Source organism: Panthera tigris, chromosome C1 (genome assembly GCF_018350195.1).
Source record: "Panthera tigris isolate Pti1 chromosome C1, P.tigris_Pti1_mat1.1, whole genome shotgun sequence".
In the NCBI taxonomy this organism is placed as follows: Eukaryota; Metazoa; Chordata; class Mammalia; order Carnivora; family Felidae; genus Panthera; species Panthera tigris.
Genome location: NC_056667.1, coordinates 17,571,525 through 17,588,432, shown reverse-complemented (window position 1 = coordinate 17,588,432; position 16,908 = coordinate 17,571,525). Strand labels below are relative to the sequence as shown.

The window sequence follows — 16,908 nt, the reverse complement described above, 5'->3', positions numbered from 1 at the left end:
GAGTTTTGTAGTTTTAGCTCTTACGTGTAGATTTTTTATCCATTTTGAGTTAATTTTTGTATATGGTGTGAAGTAAGCATCCAATTTCATTCTTTCCGATGTGGATATCCAATTTTCCCAGCATCGTTTATTGAAAAGACTGTCCTTTTCCCCGCTGAACGATCTTGGCATCCTTGTTGAAAATTATATGACCATACATACAAGGGTTTCTTTCTTGGTTCTCTATTCTATTCTACTGATCTATATGTCTTCCTTTATGCCAGTACCACACTGTTTTTATTAATATAGTAAGTTTTGAAATCAAAAAGTGTCAGTCCTCCAACTTTGCTTTTTTTTTTTTCCAAGATTGTTTTGGCTATTCAGGGCCCCTGGAGGTTCCACATGAATTTTAGGATGAATGTTTCTATTTCTTCAAAAAACATCATTGAGGTTTTAATAGGGATTGCACGGAATCTGCAGATCACTTTGGATGATACTGACATCTTAACAATATTGTCTTCCAATTCATGTACATGAGATACCTTTCCATCTATTTCTGTCTTCTTTAATTTCAGGAATTGTTTACAGTTTGTTTATAGTTTTCAGTGCACAATTCCTGAAAGTCAAAAATAAATATGTCATAACAGTCATGAAAATCATAAATAAATATTTTAAAATAAATTAAATGCCGTGCTAGTATTTTGAGGTCTGATTCTGTCCGTTAGCTGCAGGTTTGAGAACTCTGGGAGTAGTTTTTGGTGCTGAGGAAATTTTTGGTACTATGGAAGCATAACAGAACACTTATCAGGTCATGTTCTTCCCTAGCTAAAATCTGAGCCCCCTGATGGCAGGGACAGTGTCTTCTCTGACTCCCGTAGGAATGCCAGTTAGTGCATTTACCAGCTGGATACCACCCACCCAGTAGCCACAGTGACTTTCCACTAAATGGGAATTTGATCATCTCTCTCTGCTTAAAACCCATCAAATGCATTGTTATTAAGATAGCTGTTAATGTGTTCTCCAGAGCCAGTGGTATGGTCCCTGTCAATCTCTCCCATCTTAGTAGAAAGTCCCATCCTTGCTCTGCGGTCATTCTGGCCTTCTTATCTCTCTAAAACAGTGTTTTTCAAACATTTCTAAATTACAACCTACAGTAAGAAATTTAATTTACATTGTAACCTAGTTGACATATGTAACAACAAACAAAAGATTTGCAAAGCAGTACTTAGCTTTACTACTATTTTCTCCAATTTTTTCTATTTTTTAAAAAAGTTGGCACCTGCTAGATTAACGTTATGACCCATTAATGGGGTACAACATGCATTTTGAAAAACACTGCTCTAAGCATTCAATTTCTTTGCCCCGGGGCCTTTGCATATGGTTTGCTCTCTGGAAAGCTTTTCTTGTGTCCTCTTTACCTGGATAAATCTTACTCATTCTCAAGGTATGAAATCAAAGGATGTTTCATGCTCGCGCGCACTCTGTCTCTCTCATTGACTGCCTGCATTTGAATCCTGGAGGTCGTGATGAAAGAGTTAATACGTGCAAAGAACTCAGACCTGGGCATGGCAAATACTAATGCTTCATCTTATTACTTTGCACTCGGAACTGGAAGGGTATTCGTGATTACTGCTAAAGGTAGTAATTATGCAACTATTTATGTGATTATTAATGTCTTCCTACAGCTCCCAGACTCCAAACCCCTTGATTAATTTTTGTTCATCTTTATAGTCCTAGCCTCACTTCGCCATGGCAAGTAGAAGGCACTCAGAAAACGTAATGGATAAGGAACAGCAGGCCAGAAGAAAGAAAAACAAACTGGAAACAGGGTCAGCTGAGGGTGTCATTCCGCCGCACCCGAAGCCCCGCCCCAAAGGCAGGGGCACGCCCACCTGGCGGCTGGCGGTCACGTGAGGCTCAGCCGAGGTCCGCGGGGGAAGCTGGGCCAAGATGGCGACAATGAGGAAGGTCCTGCCGCGGAGACTGATGGTTTTGGCGTCTCTCCGGGCTGTAAGTGCCCCGGCCCGCCGAGGGGTGGCCCTGCAGGCACCGTGACGGTCGGGTTCGGGGCCCTGGCCCGTGGCGGCTGCTCTTTGAGAGCCGAAGCCGGACAGCTCCTCAGGCCACCGTCGGGAGGAGGGCCTTGGAGTCATGGATCCTCTTTGTCCCGCCCAAATCCCTTGAGGGGCACAGGGAAACTGAGGCCCGGAGATAGGGAACGATTTGCCCGGGTCATGGAGATCTGGGCCTCTTCCCGGCGACCCTAGCACCTCGTCCCTCCGAGCTTCCGACCTTGCCAGGCTTCTCAGTAGCGAATGTCACGAATACCCTTCCAGTTCCGAGCGGAGAAAGCAAGGCTCTCGCCCTCCCTCCGCCGGCATTGCCAGCTCTGGTTGCATTTGGGGACGCTTGGAGAGCCATCCTAGCGTGCCAAGTAGGACTGGGATCGCGTAAGACTATTTGTGATTCCCTTGGAATCGTACTTTGGGCATATTCGAGCCTGATGTTCCTGCTCAGTGAGCGGAGGGAAAGTGTAGGAGACCTAGTTGAATAAGGGGTTGAATAAATTGTTTTGGTTAGAGTTAGAGCTAGAGCTCTGGTGCCCAGTGGTTCTGCCCCTTTCTAAATTGAGTGACAATCATTTACTCTCTAAACCTCCGTTTTCTCGTCTATAACTTGGGTAAACATTACCTCCGGGTTCTTTGGAGTGGAAGGAAAATGTAGGTAAAGCATTTGACATTGTTTTAGGTCATAGTAAGGGATAAGTCAGTTGTGTTATTTTTGCCTTAGATTGTTTAGGAAGAGTTAGAAGAGTAAGGTGGGGAAAATGACACTGTCTTGGCAGTGGGCCCCTCGGAAGACCACTCTAATGTCTGCTAGGCCACCCACCCCTACCGATTATTAATGTGTAAAGTAGAGATGGTGCTTCCAACTTGAAAAATAAAATTAAATGAGATGGTGGGCATCAACGTGCTGTGAAAAAAAATGTGTGATGACGTGGTGGTAATAGGCCCTTCGTGGGGTTACTAGCATAGGGTTGAGAGCAGAAGCAGATGGTTCAAGGTCAGACTTCTTCACTTGCTAGCTGTGTGATTTTGGCTAATCTTTCTGAGGCTGCTTCTTCCTGAACGGACTTGAGATGATGATAGTCCCTGCCATGGAGGTACTCAGTGCGGTACTGACCCTGAAGTTAGCGCTGGACTTCAGTTGCTATTAACTGTTGGTACCGGTATGCCGTAGCTCGGGAGGCTTGGCCCAGGACTTCTGTGGTTAGAGGAGATCATCTCTGGGCAGAGCTGTACAGAGGGAATGAACTGGGTGATTAACCAAGACAGGTAGAATATTGGGGGGGGGGGGAGACAGAAAAGTGGCAAAGAGGCAATGTGGCCTAGGGGTTAAGAGCAAGCGTTGTACGTCTACACTGCCAGGTTCAGATATCGATCAGTGGGTCAGCTAACCATCTGACCTTGGGAGAGTTATTTAATCTCTGGGCTTCACAGGAGATTGTAATAGGCCGACCTAATGAGGTTGAGAGGATGGTATGGGTTAATGTGTAAAAGGCGCTGATGAGTGCCTGGCAAATATTAAATGCTTAATAAATGTGGATTATTATTTTATTATGTGAAGAGTTGTTACGGGGAAGGAAGTGGAATTGAGTCTGTGCTTTTCTAGTAAAAGGACACTGGAAGCGGGTCTTGCGTGCTTTCAACAACATCCAGCCGTTATTTGTCAAACCCGTATATGTCCCAGGGCCTTGGAAATACGGCAATGGATAAAGCAAAGTCCCTGCCTCATGCAGCTTACATTCCAATGGGATCCATTTAGGGCAATGGACTAGCATAGGCTGAACATCCCTGTTGTAGTGACATTCAACTTGCAGAGACCTTCCTATTGACTTCATGAAATTCATTGGCTCATCGCCTTAGTCTCTGACTAAAAGCAAGGCCAGTTCAGGTGAGTTGTTCAAGTTCTAGCTGATTCATAGCAGGGAACGTTTCCTTCCTTAAGGGTTTCAGGAGTTGGCGATCCTCAGCAGATTACCCAATGCACTTCTCTCCCGCGGCCTCATTGCAGTATGTTTATCCAGATTAATTATGGTAACACGAAGTTAATTTGAAGAGTTGTAGTATTAAGAAGAACAGAGGAGAGGGGCGCCTGGGTGGCTCAGTCGGTTGAGCGTCCGACTTCAGCTCAGGTCACGATCTCGCGGTCTGTGAGTTCGAGCCCCGCGTCGGACTCTGGGCTGATGGCTCGGAGCCTGGAGCCTGCTTCCGATTCTGTGTCTCCCTCTCTCTGCCCCTCCCCCATTCATGCTCTGTCTCTCTCTGTCTCAAAAATAAATAAACATTAAAAAAAATTAAAAAAAAAAAAAGAAGAAGAACAGAGGAGAGAGGGGAGAAAAGCCTTGTTTATTACTTGGTGGTAAGGAGAGGAAGATTTGGGGCAGAATTTAAATGGAGGAGACTCAAGGACTTTTTTTAATGTGTTCAGCTGTTGGTGTCCTCTCCCCTCAAGCCCCTTCCTTGTCATCACCCAGCCTATGACTAACAGAACAAGTCCTCCTCTATCCCCCAACCCCACGAAGTCTAAGACGAACTACTCCCCATACCTAGTAATTGCCCTCCTCTGGGGCAGCTATGCCCCTTCATGCATTTACTTGTTGTTTCAGTAACTTTTTAATGAGTGCCTGCTTTGTGTGCCAAGCACAGTGCCAAACACAAGGGATGGAGTGGAGGTCGAGACTGAGCCTCATAGAGCTTATATTCTATTGGGGGAAACATTGAGTAGGCATTATTTGCAGTGCTCTGAAGGAATTACTGTTTTGATACGGAAAATGATGAGGGTGAGGGGATTGGCAGCTTTACAAAGAGTGGTCAGAAGAGGCTCATCTGGCTGAAAGGTGAGAAGGAGCCAGATGTGGACGAGCATTCTGGGCAGAGGGAACAGTAACCCTCGAGACCCTGCTGTGGGAGGAAGGCCATTGGGACTGCAGTGTAGTTACCCCACTGGGGAAGGTGGGGCAGTGGGAACAAGTAATGGGTTCACTGGGAGGTGGGGGGGGTGTGGGACAGTAGAAACAAGTAATGAGTTCACTGGGATTAGCAGGAGCCAAATGATAACCTTCTAGCCCATGGTGAGTGGGGTCAGGGGATGAGTCAAGTTTCTGGCTTAAGCAGTAGAATGTATGTGATGATTTTTACTGAGAAAGCATGAAGTCAGATGGGGCTTCAGGAGAATTTAAACAGTTCTGTTTGGGGACTTCTAAGTTTAGGAGGGGCAAATAGGTTTGTGTAAGAAACAACCTAAATGCTCCGCTGACAGACAGTTGGAAATGGACTTTTACTAGGAGCATGAATCTCTTGCCCATTCCTCAGTGAAACATTTTTGTTCTTTTTGTTCTCAATTCTAAAATGAACCAAATGTGAGAAATATTTACTGTTCAGTGAGAAATACTGCTTCTTGTCTCAGTGAAGGTGGATCCATTCTTTTAGATCTGTCCCCCTGGGGACTTGGGACAATCTCTTCTGGTTACTTTTCGTTTCCTCTTTTAAACCAAAGGTCAGCACCTCTTCTGCGGATACTTTCCCAAAGCAAGTGAAAATTGTGGAAGTTGGTGCCCGAGACGGACTACAAAATGAAAAGGTAAAGATGGAAATCATCCAAAAGAGGTTTTTCAGGCAGTAAGAGCTCCCTGTGGTGGGCACAGCCGGGATGGACAGAGCTGTGCAAGACACGATTGTCCCAGCCAAAGTCCAGGAGGCCGGGCAGGCACCTGTGACGGTAAAGCAATCTAAATTGGTGGAGCGACAGGTGTGGTGTCCCCAGGGGGAACATCTCAAGGCCCAGTGGGGCAGACCGCAGGAGAGTAGAGTGAAGGTGAGAGCATGCCTTTTATCCAGCAATTCCACGCAAGGGGACTTATTCAAAGGAAGTAATGAAGGCCACATGCGAAGATTTAGCCTTAGACATGTTCCTTCCAACCCCCTTGTAACAACAGAACAGTTGGAAACCACCTAAATGCTCAGTGTGGGGAATGTTAGATCAAGTACTTAAATGACTTCATAAAATGGATTATGAAGTTGTTACTAATATAGGTGTATATTAAGTGACTCAAGCTGATGATAAGATAATATGTATATTCTTTAATCTTACACTTTTACGTAAGAAACAAAAAAGTTTATATGTGTGTGGGAACATCTACCTAGAAAAGAGTCTAGAACTGTCCTGTCCAGTACAACTTTCCGTGAAGATGGAAACGTCGTAGATGTGAGCTGTGCTGGACATGTGGCGATCGAGCACTTGAAATGTGGCTAACGTGGGGTGCTGTGGTGGCTCAGTCAGTTACGCGTCCGAGTTTGGCTCAGGTCATCATCTCGTGGTTCGTGAGTTCACGACCCGCATCGGGCCGTCTGCTGTCAGCACAGAGCTTGCTTCAGATCCTCTGTCCCCCTCTCTCTTGGCCCCTCCCTTGCTCACACATGTGCCCCCACTCTCTCTCTCTTAAAAATAAGTAAACATTGAAAAGAGAGAAGAAAGAAAGAAAGAAAGAAAGAAAGAAAGAAAGAAAGAAAGAAAGAAAGAAAAGAAAGAAAAAACAAAAGTGACTAGTGTGACTGGAGAACTGAAAGTTTGTTTTTATGTAACTTAAATTAATGTCAATTTAAATAATCACATATAGCTAGTGTTTAATGTATTGGATTACATGGATCTAGAAAGCTACATTATCAGGGTGTTACCGTTGTTATCTCTGGGAGATTTTAAGGATGGTTTTCTTCTGGTTTTGGCATGTTTTTTGAAATAATCATGTATTATTTTTTCAATCAGAAATGTCTTTTTTTCCTTCTTTCTTCCTTTCCTTTCTTTCTTTCTCTTTCTTTCTTCTTTTTGAAAAGCCAAGTTTTAATAGTGAGAGCTTATTTCTGACAATAAACTGTAAGCTCTGTGAGGGCAGAATCGTTTCTGTTCTGCTCACTGCTGTATCCCTAGCACCTAGCACAATCCCCGGAACATGGAGGGCTCTTAAAAATTACGGAATGAATTAAGGTAAAGCAATGGGAGAGAAATTAGGGGGTTGGGGTGGACGGGCCTGGTGAGAAGGACTGAGTTCTTGGATTTTTTACCTAAACCTGTAAGTACTAAGGAGCCATAGAAGGCTTTTGAGCAGGAGAGTGAAACAATAGAGACTGTTTTAGAAGGATTCCATGTGGGATGAATTGGTAGAGTGAGACCATGCCGTAATATACATGGGAGAATGATAGTGGATTTGGAAAGGGGGATCCATAGAACCTAGTGGAGCAACTAGGCCAGGTGGGGGAGGGAAAGAAAGAAGCAGTAGGCTGACCATGTGAGGATGAGGCCCTGAGCCAGTTGGGAGGTGGAAAAGGGGGCAGTGTGATACTTTAGGGGCCCCATCTCCTGGGACCCAGAGAGTTAGTCATCTCTGCCCTTTCGAGCCATCGCACATTGATCTCAATTTGTTTATGGTGGGTTCATAAATTAACAGTTAAGAAAAAGCCTTTAAGGCAGAAAAATTATCATTTCCATGTAAATATTTACACCTTTTCAGGCGAGAAGTTGCCTCCACTGCAAAATGCTATCTGTAGAACTTGAAGATGTGCCCCACCTACTGGCAAGGATTACGTGTGAACTCATTCATGCTTAGAAGTTGAGATAGTGAAGTGCATGCTTTTTTTTTTTTTTAACGTTTATTTATTTTTCAGACAGAGAAAGACACAGCATGAACGGGGGAGGGGCAGAGAGAGAGGGAAACAGAATCGGAAGCAGGCGCCAGGCTCCGAGCCATCAGCCCAGAGCCCGACGCGGGGCTCGAACCCGCGGACCGCGAGATTGTGACCTGAGCTGAAGTCGGACGCTTAACCGACTGAGTCACCCAGGCGCCCCAATGTGAAGTGCATGCTTTAAGCAGAGCTTTGAACTAACGGGCACTGCATTTTGAGACCACTGTATTCCCAGCTTTGCTAACCTGTCTTTTCTGGTGTTTCTGTCTCCTCTACAGAATATTGTGCCTACTCCTACAAAAATCAAGCTGATAGACATGCTTTCTGAAGCAGGACTCCCTGTTATAGAAGCCACCAGCTTTGTGTCCCCCAAGTGGGTTCCCCAGGTGAGCCCCAGCCCTCAGTAACAGGCGTTTCTCAGATGAAAGAGGTGTAAAGTTTTGCATTTGCCCTGAAAGTAGGTAGAAGTTGGGAGCAGAGGTCTCCTGATCTCTGGCTTGGTCTCAGGTGACTTCTAGTAGCATGGTGCAGCACAGGAACATAGGGAGGAGGCTTGCCCCTTCCTTGCTTGGGGGTCTTGGTGAGGTCTTCCCCTCTCCAGGTTGAGGGTGACCTCTCAGGTCTCTTCTGGCTCTGGAAGTCTAGAATCTCTAGACCTGTCTAGAGATGTGGTGTCTGTGTTTGTAAAAGGGAAAGACAACTGCTGCTTCACAGAAACAATCAAGTGGGAAGAAAGATCCTGTTTACCTGAGTAGTAAATAACACAGAGTATGTTCTCATTAAATGGCTGGTAGCGTCATTGCTGCTTTTCCTGCTTATGTAAAGCTGACAGTATTAGCCATATGGAGAAATTGGGGGAATTACCTGCACCGAGGAGCCTTCTGGCCCATCAGTGCAAAACAAATAGTAAAGCATTGGGAAGACGCGGCTCTGCAAAAGGACTTCTTTTCCAGGGGTTCTGGACAACAAAGATCTTGTGATAAAAACGCTTTCTGTACCTGAGCTCTCTGCCTGCCTTTGGCAGTGACCTGGCATTGTCTCCTTTGGCTCCCAGATGGCTGACAATGCTGAAGTCTTGAAGGGCATCCAGAAATTTCCTGGCATCAACTACCCAGTCCTGACCCCGAATATCAAAGGCTTCCAGGCAGCGGTAAGAGACTAGCTTGATGGCGGGGGCCTCTGAAATGAGATAGACAGCATCGGTCCCTGTCTTGTCCCTGAGCCCCAGTTCCTGTTGTGGGATGTCTGTCTGAAGGGCTTTCTCCAGTAACGATGAGCACTGTCAGACAGACCGGGCCCTGCCACCCCCAGCTCTCTGATCTTGACCGGCTACTTACTCTCTCTGAGCCTCAGGTTCGGCCTGTAAAATAGGGCTAATCATGGTTACCTGATGCTGGGAGGATTTCAGAGGATAGAATGCACCTATATTGCTTAGCAAAAGCCTGGTAGAAGGTAAGTGCTTAATAAATGTTAGCTCTTGTTAATACACGTTTCCTCTTTAGAGAAAGGGAATCGTGCTCCCCACAGTGGTTGCTCGTATCTGCTAACTTTCTTACAAGTTAGGACAAAAGCATCATTGGGGATGTTGATTCTGAATTTAGGCAGAAAACTGTCCTTCAGGGTGATTTGCAGGGTGGTGATGGCAGTGGTAGTGTTGGCCTTTGGGGGAAGGCCACGGGTGGTGGTGGGGTTTTTTTTTAAGCTTTTAATTCTCTATTTTTGAGAAAGAGAGTGCAAGCAGGGGAGGGGCAGAGAGAAGGACAGAATCTCAAGTAGGCTCCGTGTTGCCAGCGCGGAGCCTGATACGGGGCTCGAACTCACAAAACTGCGAGATCATGACATGAGCCGAAATCAAGAGGCAGAAGCTTAACCGACTGAGCCACCCAGGCACCCCAGGTGGTGGTGTCTTTTTAAATGAAGATCTAATTCACAGTGTCAATTTCCTAGGGCTACCATAAGAGAATACCAAAAGCTAGGCAGCTTAAAACAGCAGAAATGTATTCTCCACAGCTCTGGAGGCCAAAAGTGTGAAATCAAGGTGTTAATAGGGTTGGTTCCTTCTGAGGACTGGGAGGACAACTCTGTTCTCTCTGCCTCCGTCTTCACCGGCCATTTCCTCTGTGTGTGTCTTCACATGGCCTCCGTCTTAGAAGGACACCAGTCCTATTGAAGTAGAGACCAGTATGACTTCATTTTAACTGATAACTTTTTTTTTTTAATTTTTTTTTAATGTTTATTTTTGAAGGAGAGAGAGACAGAGTGTGAGTGGGGGGCGGGGGGAGACAGAGAGAGAGGGAGACACAGAATCCGAAGCAGGCTCCAGGCTCTGAGCTGTCAGCACAGAGCAGGACACGGGGCTTGAACCCCCAAACCGCGAGATCATGACCTGAAGTCGGGCGCTCAACCGACTGAGCCACCCAGGCGCCCCTTAACTGATTACTTACACACCCACCCTTTTCCCAAATAAAACCACGTTCTAGGGTACTAGGGATTAGGACTTCTATAAATCTTTTGTGGGGGGACACAATTCAACCCATAATATTCATATATTATAAAATTTGCCATAAGACCAGAGTGTTTGCCAAGCTGGTGTTCCTCGAAGGGAAAAAGGCTGAAAGGGGCTCACCCGGCTCTTGGCAGGTTGCTGCTGGAGCCAAGGAAGTGAGCATCTTTGGAGCTGCCTCGGAGCAGTTCACTAAGAAGAACACCAACTGCTCCATTGATGAGAGTTTACAGCGCGCTGATGAAATCTTGAGGGCGGCTCGGGCCGCTGGTATCCCTGTGCGCGGGTGAGTGAGACCACATCAGTGCCTTTCCCTCGGCACCATTCTGGAGTGGGGCCAGCCTCTGACTCAACACCCTCCTCCCCACAGACTCCTTATCCTGGGTGCAGGCAGCCCACACTCCACACCTGTCCTTTGTTCTGTGGCTTGAACACCCCCATTCGTCCATCTTGGGGCCTCCACACCGCTCTTCTCTCTGTCTGGAATGCTCTGCCAGCAGCTCTCCTGCCCCGCCCCCAGCTCCCACATCGCAGCCCCAGAGGTCCGCCCCCGTTCCCCCGGGCCACCCAGGCTGCCGTGGACCGCCTGTAGCCGCTCCTGTCACTTTCCCCGCTCTTCCCCTCACTGCAGTCACTCAGAGATGATCGCATCCACCCCTTGGGTTGCCCTTTTCTTGGCTCTCTCCCTAACTGGAAACACTCCGTGAGGGTAGGGACCTTGGCGTCTTGCTCACCACATGACCCAGTGCCTGGCACTTAGTGGGCAACTCAGTAGAGAGCAGTTGAGTAAATGAGTGTACGTATGAATCCTCGAGCAGCTCACCGGAGCAGCTGATCCTTGGCCTTCAGGCCAGCCCAGCCCTTCTGTTCCTACTTGGGTTTCATCTGTGCTTGGCCCCCTCCTGTGAGTAGGGGCCGCATACCCTGTGGCTCCGGAGCCTGTCATACTGCCCTCTCCCGGCTTCTCCCGGCTGTTCTCTGGCTTCTCTCCTCAGGCCTAAGCAGCCCCAGCTTCCTGAACAGCGCCTTTTAGTCCCCTCCCTGCCCTGGCTCTCCACTGCCCCCTCCTGGCGTGACACGGCATGACCATTCTGACTCCACATCCTCGAATTCGCCTTTCACCCAGACGTTTGACCTGCCCCACTCCAGGGGTGTATGTGAAACAGCAACCCTCGACCCTGCGTCAGCTCTGCTGGCCAAGGAGCTCGGGGGAACTGACACCATACCTCCCCTGTCCTCCCACAGGTATGTCTCCTGTGTGCTTGGATGCCCCTATGAAGGGAAGATCTCCCCGGCTAAAGTAGCTGAGGTGTGTGTGTGTATCGGGGCGGGGTTTTCTGAGGGTCGTCTCCCTTGCCTGCCCCTGAGGTCCTCCTCACCACCCTTTCCTGGTGGGTCACTGATGTCGTTCGTTCACCCAGCTCCTTCCTTCATTCCCCCTGGGAGCACAGCCCAGCACTTGCTCCTGGAGGCCCGCCTCCCAGTGCAGCTTGGATTCTCTCAAGCCCCCACCTTCCGCCCCAGCCTGAAAACCTCTGATGCGGCTTCCAGTCTGGTCAGTGGACTGGTGATAATTGAGGTGATCTAAGGAGAGGCTCCTCCCCCGGGGTGCCTGCGGTTCCTTGCAGCGGTTGGGGAGGCCGCGTCCTTGGCGCCCTCTGAGCAGTAACCAAGTCAGCACCGAGAAGAGCACGGTGTGGGAACGGAGTCGGAGCCACCCAAGAGCTCACGCCCCTTAGCCCTCAAAGGCACCCCGAAAATTTGGTCGTGTTAGTGTTACTCCATTTTTCAGGCGAGGAAACAAAGACTAAACGACTTGCCGCACAGGTTGTAGATGGTGCAGCTGGGTCTCAGCCCCACCTGCTGTGCACCCACTCGCGTGGGGAGCGTCGGAGCAGGTGCCTGCTGAGGGCGGCGGCCGCACACTGCGTCTCGGCCGCCGGTCCCGCCAGTCCTCACCGCAGCCCACAAAGGCTCGTCGCCGTTTCTCAGAAGCAGAAATGGAAGCTCCGAGAGGGTCAGCCCTTCACCGGCGCCCCCAGCCAGGGAGCGGGCAAACTGGGACGGCCACCAGTGTCCGTCACGCCGGAGCCTGCTCCTTCGCTGCGGCCTCCGTCCCCACGGGTCGTCCTCGGCCTGCTGCCCGGGCGGCGGGGCTCGCCCTTGCATCCCCCTGGCGCACCTCGGCCGAGCGTCCGCTGCGTCCCCGGCCCTGTCATCCCCTCCGCCTTCTCTGCAGTGCAGGGTGGGGCAGCGTCTCCTCAAGCGGGACACACGCTGCCCTGGATTTTCAGTGGTTTTAGGGATTTGCAAATGGGCTTCTAAAAGTTTAAACAGTTGTGTACTTCTATTGACAGTATATAACTAGCACCTCAGACCCACGAGGTGACAGATCTTGCTGAGGATAAAGTAGGTGACAGGAACCCATGGTCCTGGGTCCAGCGTTTGGCTGTGGCACAGGGAGGAAGTGAAGGACCGAAGTCTGAGGCGCGCCGGGGAGGAGGGCACAGGGTCACAGCCCCGGGGTTGCTCCAGCGGCTGGCCCTGCTCCCTCACGTCTCAGCAACCTAGTGAGGAGAAAGGTTATTGTCACTGCCATTCAGAAAGTCGTAAGGGGCCTATGACGCGACAGGAATTTAGTGTTTCGGACGGGGAGATGTTCCGCGTAGGCCAAGAATCCCTGCGTCTGAAGTCTTGGGCCCCGGACCTGGAGAATCCAGTGCCCTCCAAGTACTGCTTGCTTGCTTCCCCAGATCACCAAGAAGATGTACTCCATGGGCTGCTACGAGATCTCCCTGGGGGACACCATCGGCGTGGGCACCCCTGGGATCATGAAGGACATGCTGTCCGCTGTCATGTATGACGTGCCCGTGGCTGCCCTGGCCGTCCACTGCCACGACACCTATGGCCAGGCCCTGGCCAACACCTTGATGGCCCTGCAGGTAATCAGGGCATGTCCTGGGAGAAAGACCTGTGTCCATTCTCCTAAAGGGCATAGTGGCAGGCCAGCTAGGTTCATGTATTCTTTCAATAAGCTCTCACCGATTACCTGTGTGCCGGGCCCTTGCCTGGCCACCGTGGACACAGACATGTGACCCTCGCCTAGAAGGGCCTTAGGGGAGACAGCCAAGGGAGTTTTGTGGTAGCCTTCGTGCATTATGACAGATCACAGGAAGAGAGGAAGCACAAGGCTGAGGAAGGCCTCCATCCCAGCCAAGAAGGCCAGAGAGGATTTGCCAGAGGAGGCTTGAATGAGGCTCGGAGGCTGTGAAGAGGTGAGCAGTTGAAAAGGGGAGTGAAAAGCTGACTAGGCAGCCCTCCATTGGAAGGCTGAGACGGGGTTCAGGGAGGACGCGTGCGCTGGCCCGGGGAGTGTGCACAGGGCTGTCGGGGAGCACACGAGGAGACCGGAAGTAGGGGTAGGCAAAGGTCGCTCCGCTGCAGCCTTGCATGCTGTTCCCCGAAGATTGAACCGAGGCCTCAGGCTGGGTTTCCCTTGAGGTTTGCTTCTTGTGGGCTGGCCCAGAAGGATTCCCTGGACTGGCCAGCCCTAGAAGGAGAGTTCTGAGTGCCTGACTGCAAGCCACCTTGCCTTCACATTGGTCAAGGTCTGACCTATTTCTTTATGTTAGCTAAAGCAATCCTGGGCCATCTTTGTTGTTGTTGTTTTTTTTTTTCTCTTTTGTTTCTCCTTTCTTTTTCTTCTTTTTTTTCCCCCTCTTATCTCCTAGAAGCTCACGTCTCTAAGCCACATGACTCTGTAACTTTCTGGGTCTGTTTTCTCCACTGTGGGTATCCAGGTTAAGGTCTGGGAGGTTTGAGGAGAGGGAAAGGGGCAAGTGGGCAGTACTAACTCAGGGCTGTGGGATAAGGCCTTCTGGGATTAGAGGTCCAACTTGAAGTGAGAACAGCCTTGGGCAGGGGAGGAGGGGTGGATAAATGAATCACAGTAAACAACAGGGGTCTGAAATCTCAGCAGTGGGAGGTACTTCCTTTAGGTCTGTGTCCAGGAAGAGCATGAGGAGACCTTTCAGGGTGAGGAGTCCAGCATGAAAGGAACCAGGGATGATACCCCTGGTAGAGGAAACAGTGTCCACAAAAAAGATTCACACTGTTCCATGAACTAGGAGGAGGAACAGTAACAGAATTTTTAGCCAAAGGAAAGAATAACTCTCAGTGGAATTTCAGCCAGCAGTTGATTGGGAGGTTTGCAAAGACTGGCTTTGTAGGGCCCTGGTCCCCACAATGACAGCCATATTTCAACCCCTTGTGTTTCCAGATGGGAGTGAGTGTTGTGGACGCCTCTGTGGCAGGACTTGGAGGCTGTCCTTATGCACAGGGGGCATCAGGAAACTTGGCCACTGAGGACCTTGTCTACATGCTGTCTGGCTTGGGCATTCACACGGTAAGCACGCCTGCCCCCTGGTGGCGACAACCCTGAACTGACTAGAGCTCTCCCTGAAGCCAGAGGACAGAAGCTGATAGTTTTTAGGGTTTTTTTTGTTTTTCTTTTTGGGTTTTTTTTTGGGGGGGGGGGGTAGGGAGGGCACTTAAGAGGGCAAGGCTTTCAGGGGGTTAGGGATGTTTTATTGTACTTTTTTTTTCCAATATAAGTTTTATTTATTTTGAGAGAGAATGCGCATGAGCAGGGGAGGGGCAGAGAGAGAGGGACAGACAGAATCCCAAGCAGGCTCTGTGTTGTCAGCGTGGAGGCCAGTGTGGGACTTGAACGCACGAACCGTGAGATCGCTACCTGAGCCAAAGCCAAGAGTCAGAAACTTAACCGACTGAGCCACCCAGGAACACCTATTGTATGTTTTTGAGGTAGCAGAGTGTGGTTGATGGAGGCCACAAGGCCAGGCTCTCAGTTGGACAGGTCAGTTGGAGGAGGCACCAAGGTGTAGGGAAAGGGCCCTGAAAGGAGTCACATCCATTACCTGAGTCATTTCCCCCCACACCTTTGTTTCACTCCGTGTAGAATGAGGGCAGAGGTAGCCAGCCCTTCCCGGGGCTCCATCAGAGTCAGTTAAGGACCCTCAGTGGTGGGTTGGAAGCAGTACCACGTCTGAGCTTTGGGACCAGACAGAACTCGGTTTAAAACCTACTCCTGTCACTCACGGGCTGTGTGACCTGACAGTTGTTTCACCTCCCTGGGCCTAAGAAATGGTGATGATAACAGCACCTATCTCCTAGGGCTGTTAGGATTCGATGGGAAAATGGGAGAATGTGCAGCCCAGGGCTGAGAGCATAGAATGCATCAGTGAATGAGAGCTACCGTGATGAACAGAGGTTTCCAGGGTGGCCCTTTGAGCTGGTGTTTTTGTCCTAGCTCTCCGCCTGTGGTCTTTATTACTTCAATATGGAGTTTTTGACCACTGCAGGCCAGGCCGGGTGCTGGGCGCTGGAGATGGGGTACCACACAGGACTGACCAGATTCCTGCCCTGGTGGCAGCACTAGAAACCATTTCCACATACAAGGAGAGGCACAGGGATGACCCCCGATGGCACAAGGATACAGGCTTGTGGGCAGTCGGGGTCCCACCATAAGAGGAACAAGACCCGGTCTGTCTTCACCTTTACTTTCTCAGTTTCAGCTTTCTGTCCAGTCTGTTTCCCTGGGTGTGGAAGGCAGGTCATGACTTAGTGCATCCTCTCACTTGTTTCTCCAAGGGTGTGAACCTCCAGAAGCTCCTGGAAGCTGGGGCCTTTATCTGCCAAGCCTTGAACAGAAAAACCTGCTCCAAAGTGGCTCAGGCTACCTGTAAACTCTGAGCCATTTTGCTGCCTCAAGCGCTGGGGACAATGTGGGCAAGAGGGGCACACGTGAATGATTCCGGACAGGGCACATGGAAATGGGAATGAAATTCACAGGAGCAGGCACCTCCCGGGGGGTCTGCACATAGGGCTCCTGCAGAAGGGAGGCAGGAGGGCAGGAGCTGCTTGGCCTCAGGCCTCCTTGCCAGACCCAGGTGTGAGTGAGAAGCCTTGGGGGCTGTAGGTCTCCCTGCCCCATGAACCCTCCCCCCCCCCAGGAGCTGAATGCCTGGGGGTCCCCTGGAACCCATTCCCTGGTGCTCCGGCCTCATCTCTGGGTGAAATCTGTCAGCCAGCTACACTACACAGCTCGACCCTGCCATGGCCCTGGGGCCATCGCTGACTCCGTAGAGCAAAGGGGCGTGGAGTTTTTCCCCAAGCCGGCAGAGGGGGCGAGGGCCGAGCTGCTCTGGTGGCCACTGCCAACTCTGGCATCTCTGGAAAATCTCCACTCTGAGCATGATTTTCGAAAAGCGCTTATGTAATTAAAGGTTTAATGACACGAAGCATTCAGGTATTCCGTTGTGCAGATGTGTGTACGAATGGGGGAGACTGGTGGGGAATAAACCACCTTTACAACATGGCATCCTGAGAGGAAAATGGAGACTTTGAGCTGGTTTACTGGCCGCTGGGTTTCCTCCGTTTCCCCACCTGGGCCCCAAATTCATAATGACTGGAAATCAGTGGCTTTGGGCTCGTTCAGGTCTGGCCAGAAACCCGCGGAGAGGTGGTTTCTGAGGCTCTTGGCCCTGAGAGCCGGGAGGGGCGGGTCCGGGCGCCTTGTGCTCCAGCTCCCGCGCTACCGTCGTCAGTCGTCCTTGCTGGACTGCAGGCCCAGGGCATTCCGGGCTGGGCACGGCTTGTTTGCTCGGG

The 16,908-nt window shown here is 50.0% G+C and overlaps 1 protein-coding gene across 6 annotated transcripts; it reads left to right on the top strand.

Moving 5' to 3' along the window:
• The first annotated feature begins 1,889 nt into the window (after nt 1-1,889).
• HMGCL (3-hydroxy-3-methylglutaryl-CoA lyase) lies at nt 1,890-16,737 on the top strand. 6 transcript variants are annotated; one of them, XM_042994589.1, is made up of 10 exons: nt 1,901-1,989; nt 3,730-3,933; nt 5,539-5,622; nt 7,997-8,104; nt 8,773-8,868; nt 10,359-10,507; nt 11,467-11,530; nt 12,975-13,163; nt 14,501-14,626; nt 15,892-16,737. In XM_042994589.1, the coding sequence occupies exons 4-10, from the start codon at nt 8,036-8,038 to the stop codon at nt 15,991-15,993; spliced, it is 795 nt and encodes a 264-aa protein (XP_042850523.1). In that variant the 5' UTR covers nt 1,901-1,989; nt 3,730-3,933; nt 5,539-5,622; nt 7,997-8,035; the 3' UTR covers nt 15,994-16,737. The 6 variants fall into 6 exon arrangements, with proteins under 6 accessions (XP_042850519.1, XP_042850520.1, XP_042850523.1 ...); XM_042994588.1 differs by having other exon boundaries at nt 1,906-1,989; nt 3,652-3,933; XM_042994590.1 differs by having other exon boundaries at nt 1,972-1,989; nt 3,805-3,933.
• Nucleotides 16,738-16,908: the final 171 nt, after the last annotated feature.

What these genes read in the sequence shown, in the direction of transcription:
- HMGCL (XM_042994585.1), top strand. Translation starts at nt 1,930, where the DNA reads ATGGCGACAATGAGGAAGGTCCTGCCGCGGAGACTGATGGTTTTGGCG. An exon ending in CCCCCAAGTGGGTTCCCCAG is followed by an intron (nt 8,105 to 8,772) that starts GTGAGCCCCAGC and finishes TTTGGCTCCCAG; the next exon opens with ATGGCTGACAATGCTGAAGT. An exon ending in ACACCTTGATGGCCCTGCAG is followed by an intron (nt 13,164 to 14,500) that starts GTAATCAGGGCA and finishes TTGTGTTTCCAG; the next exon opens with ATGGGAGTGAGTGTTGTGGA.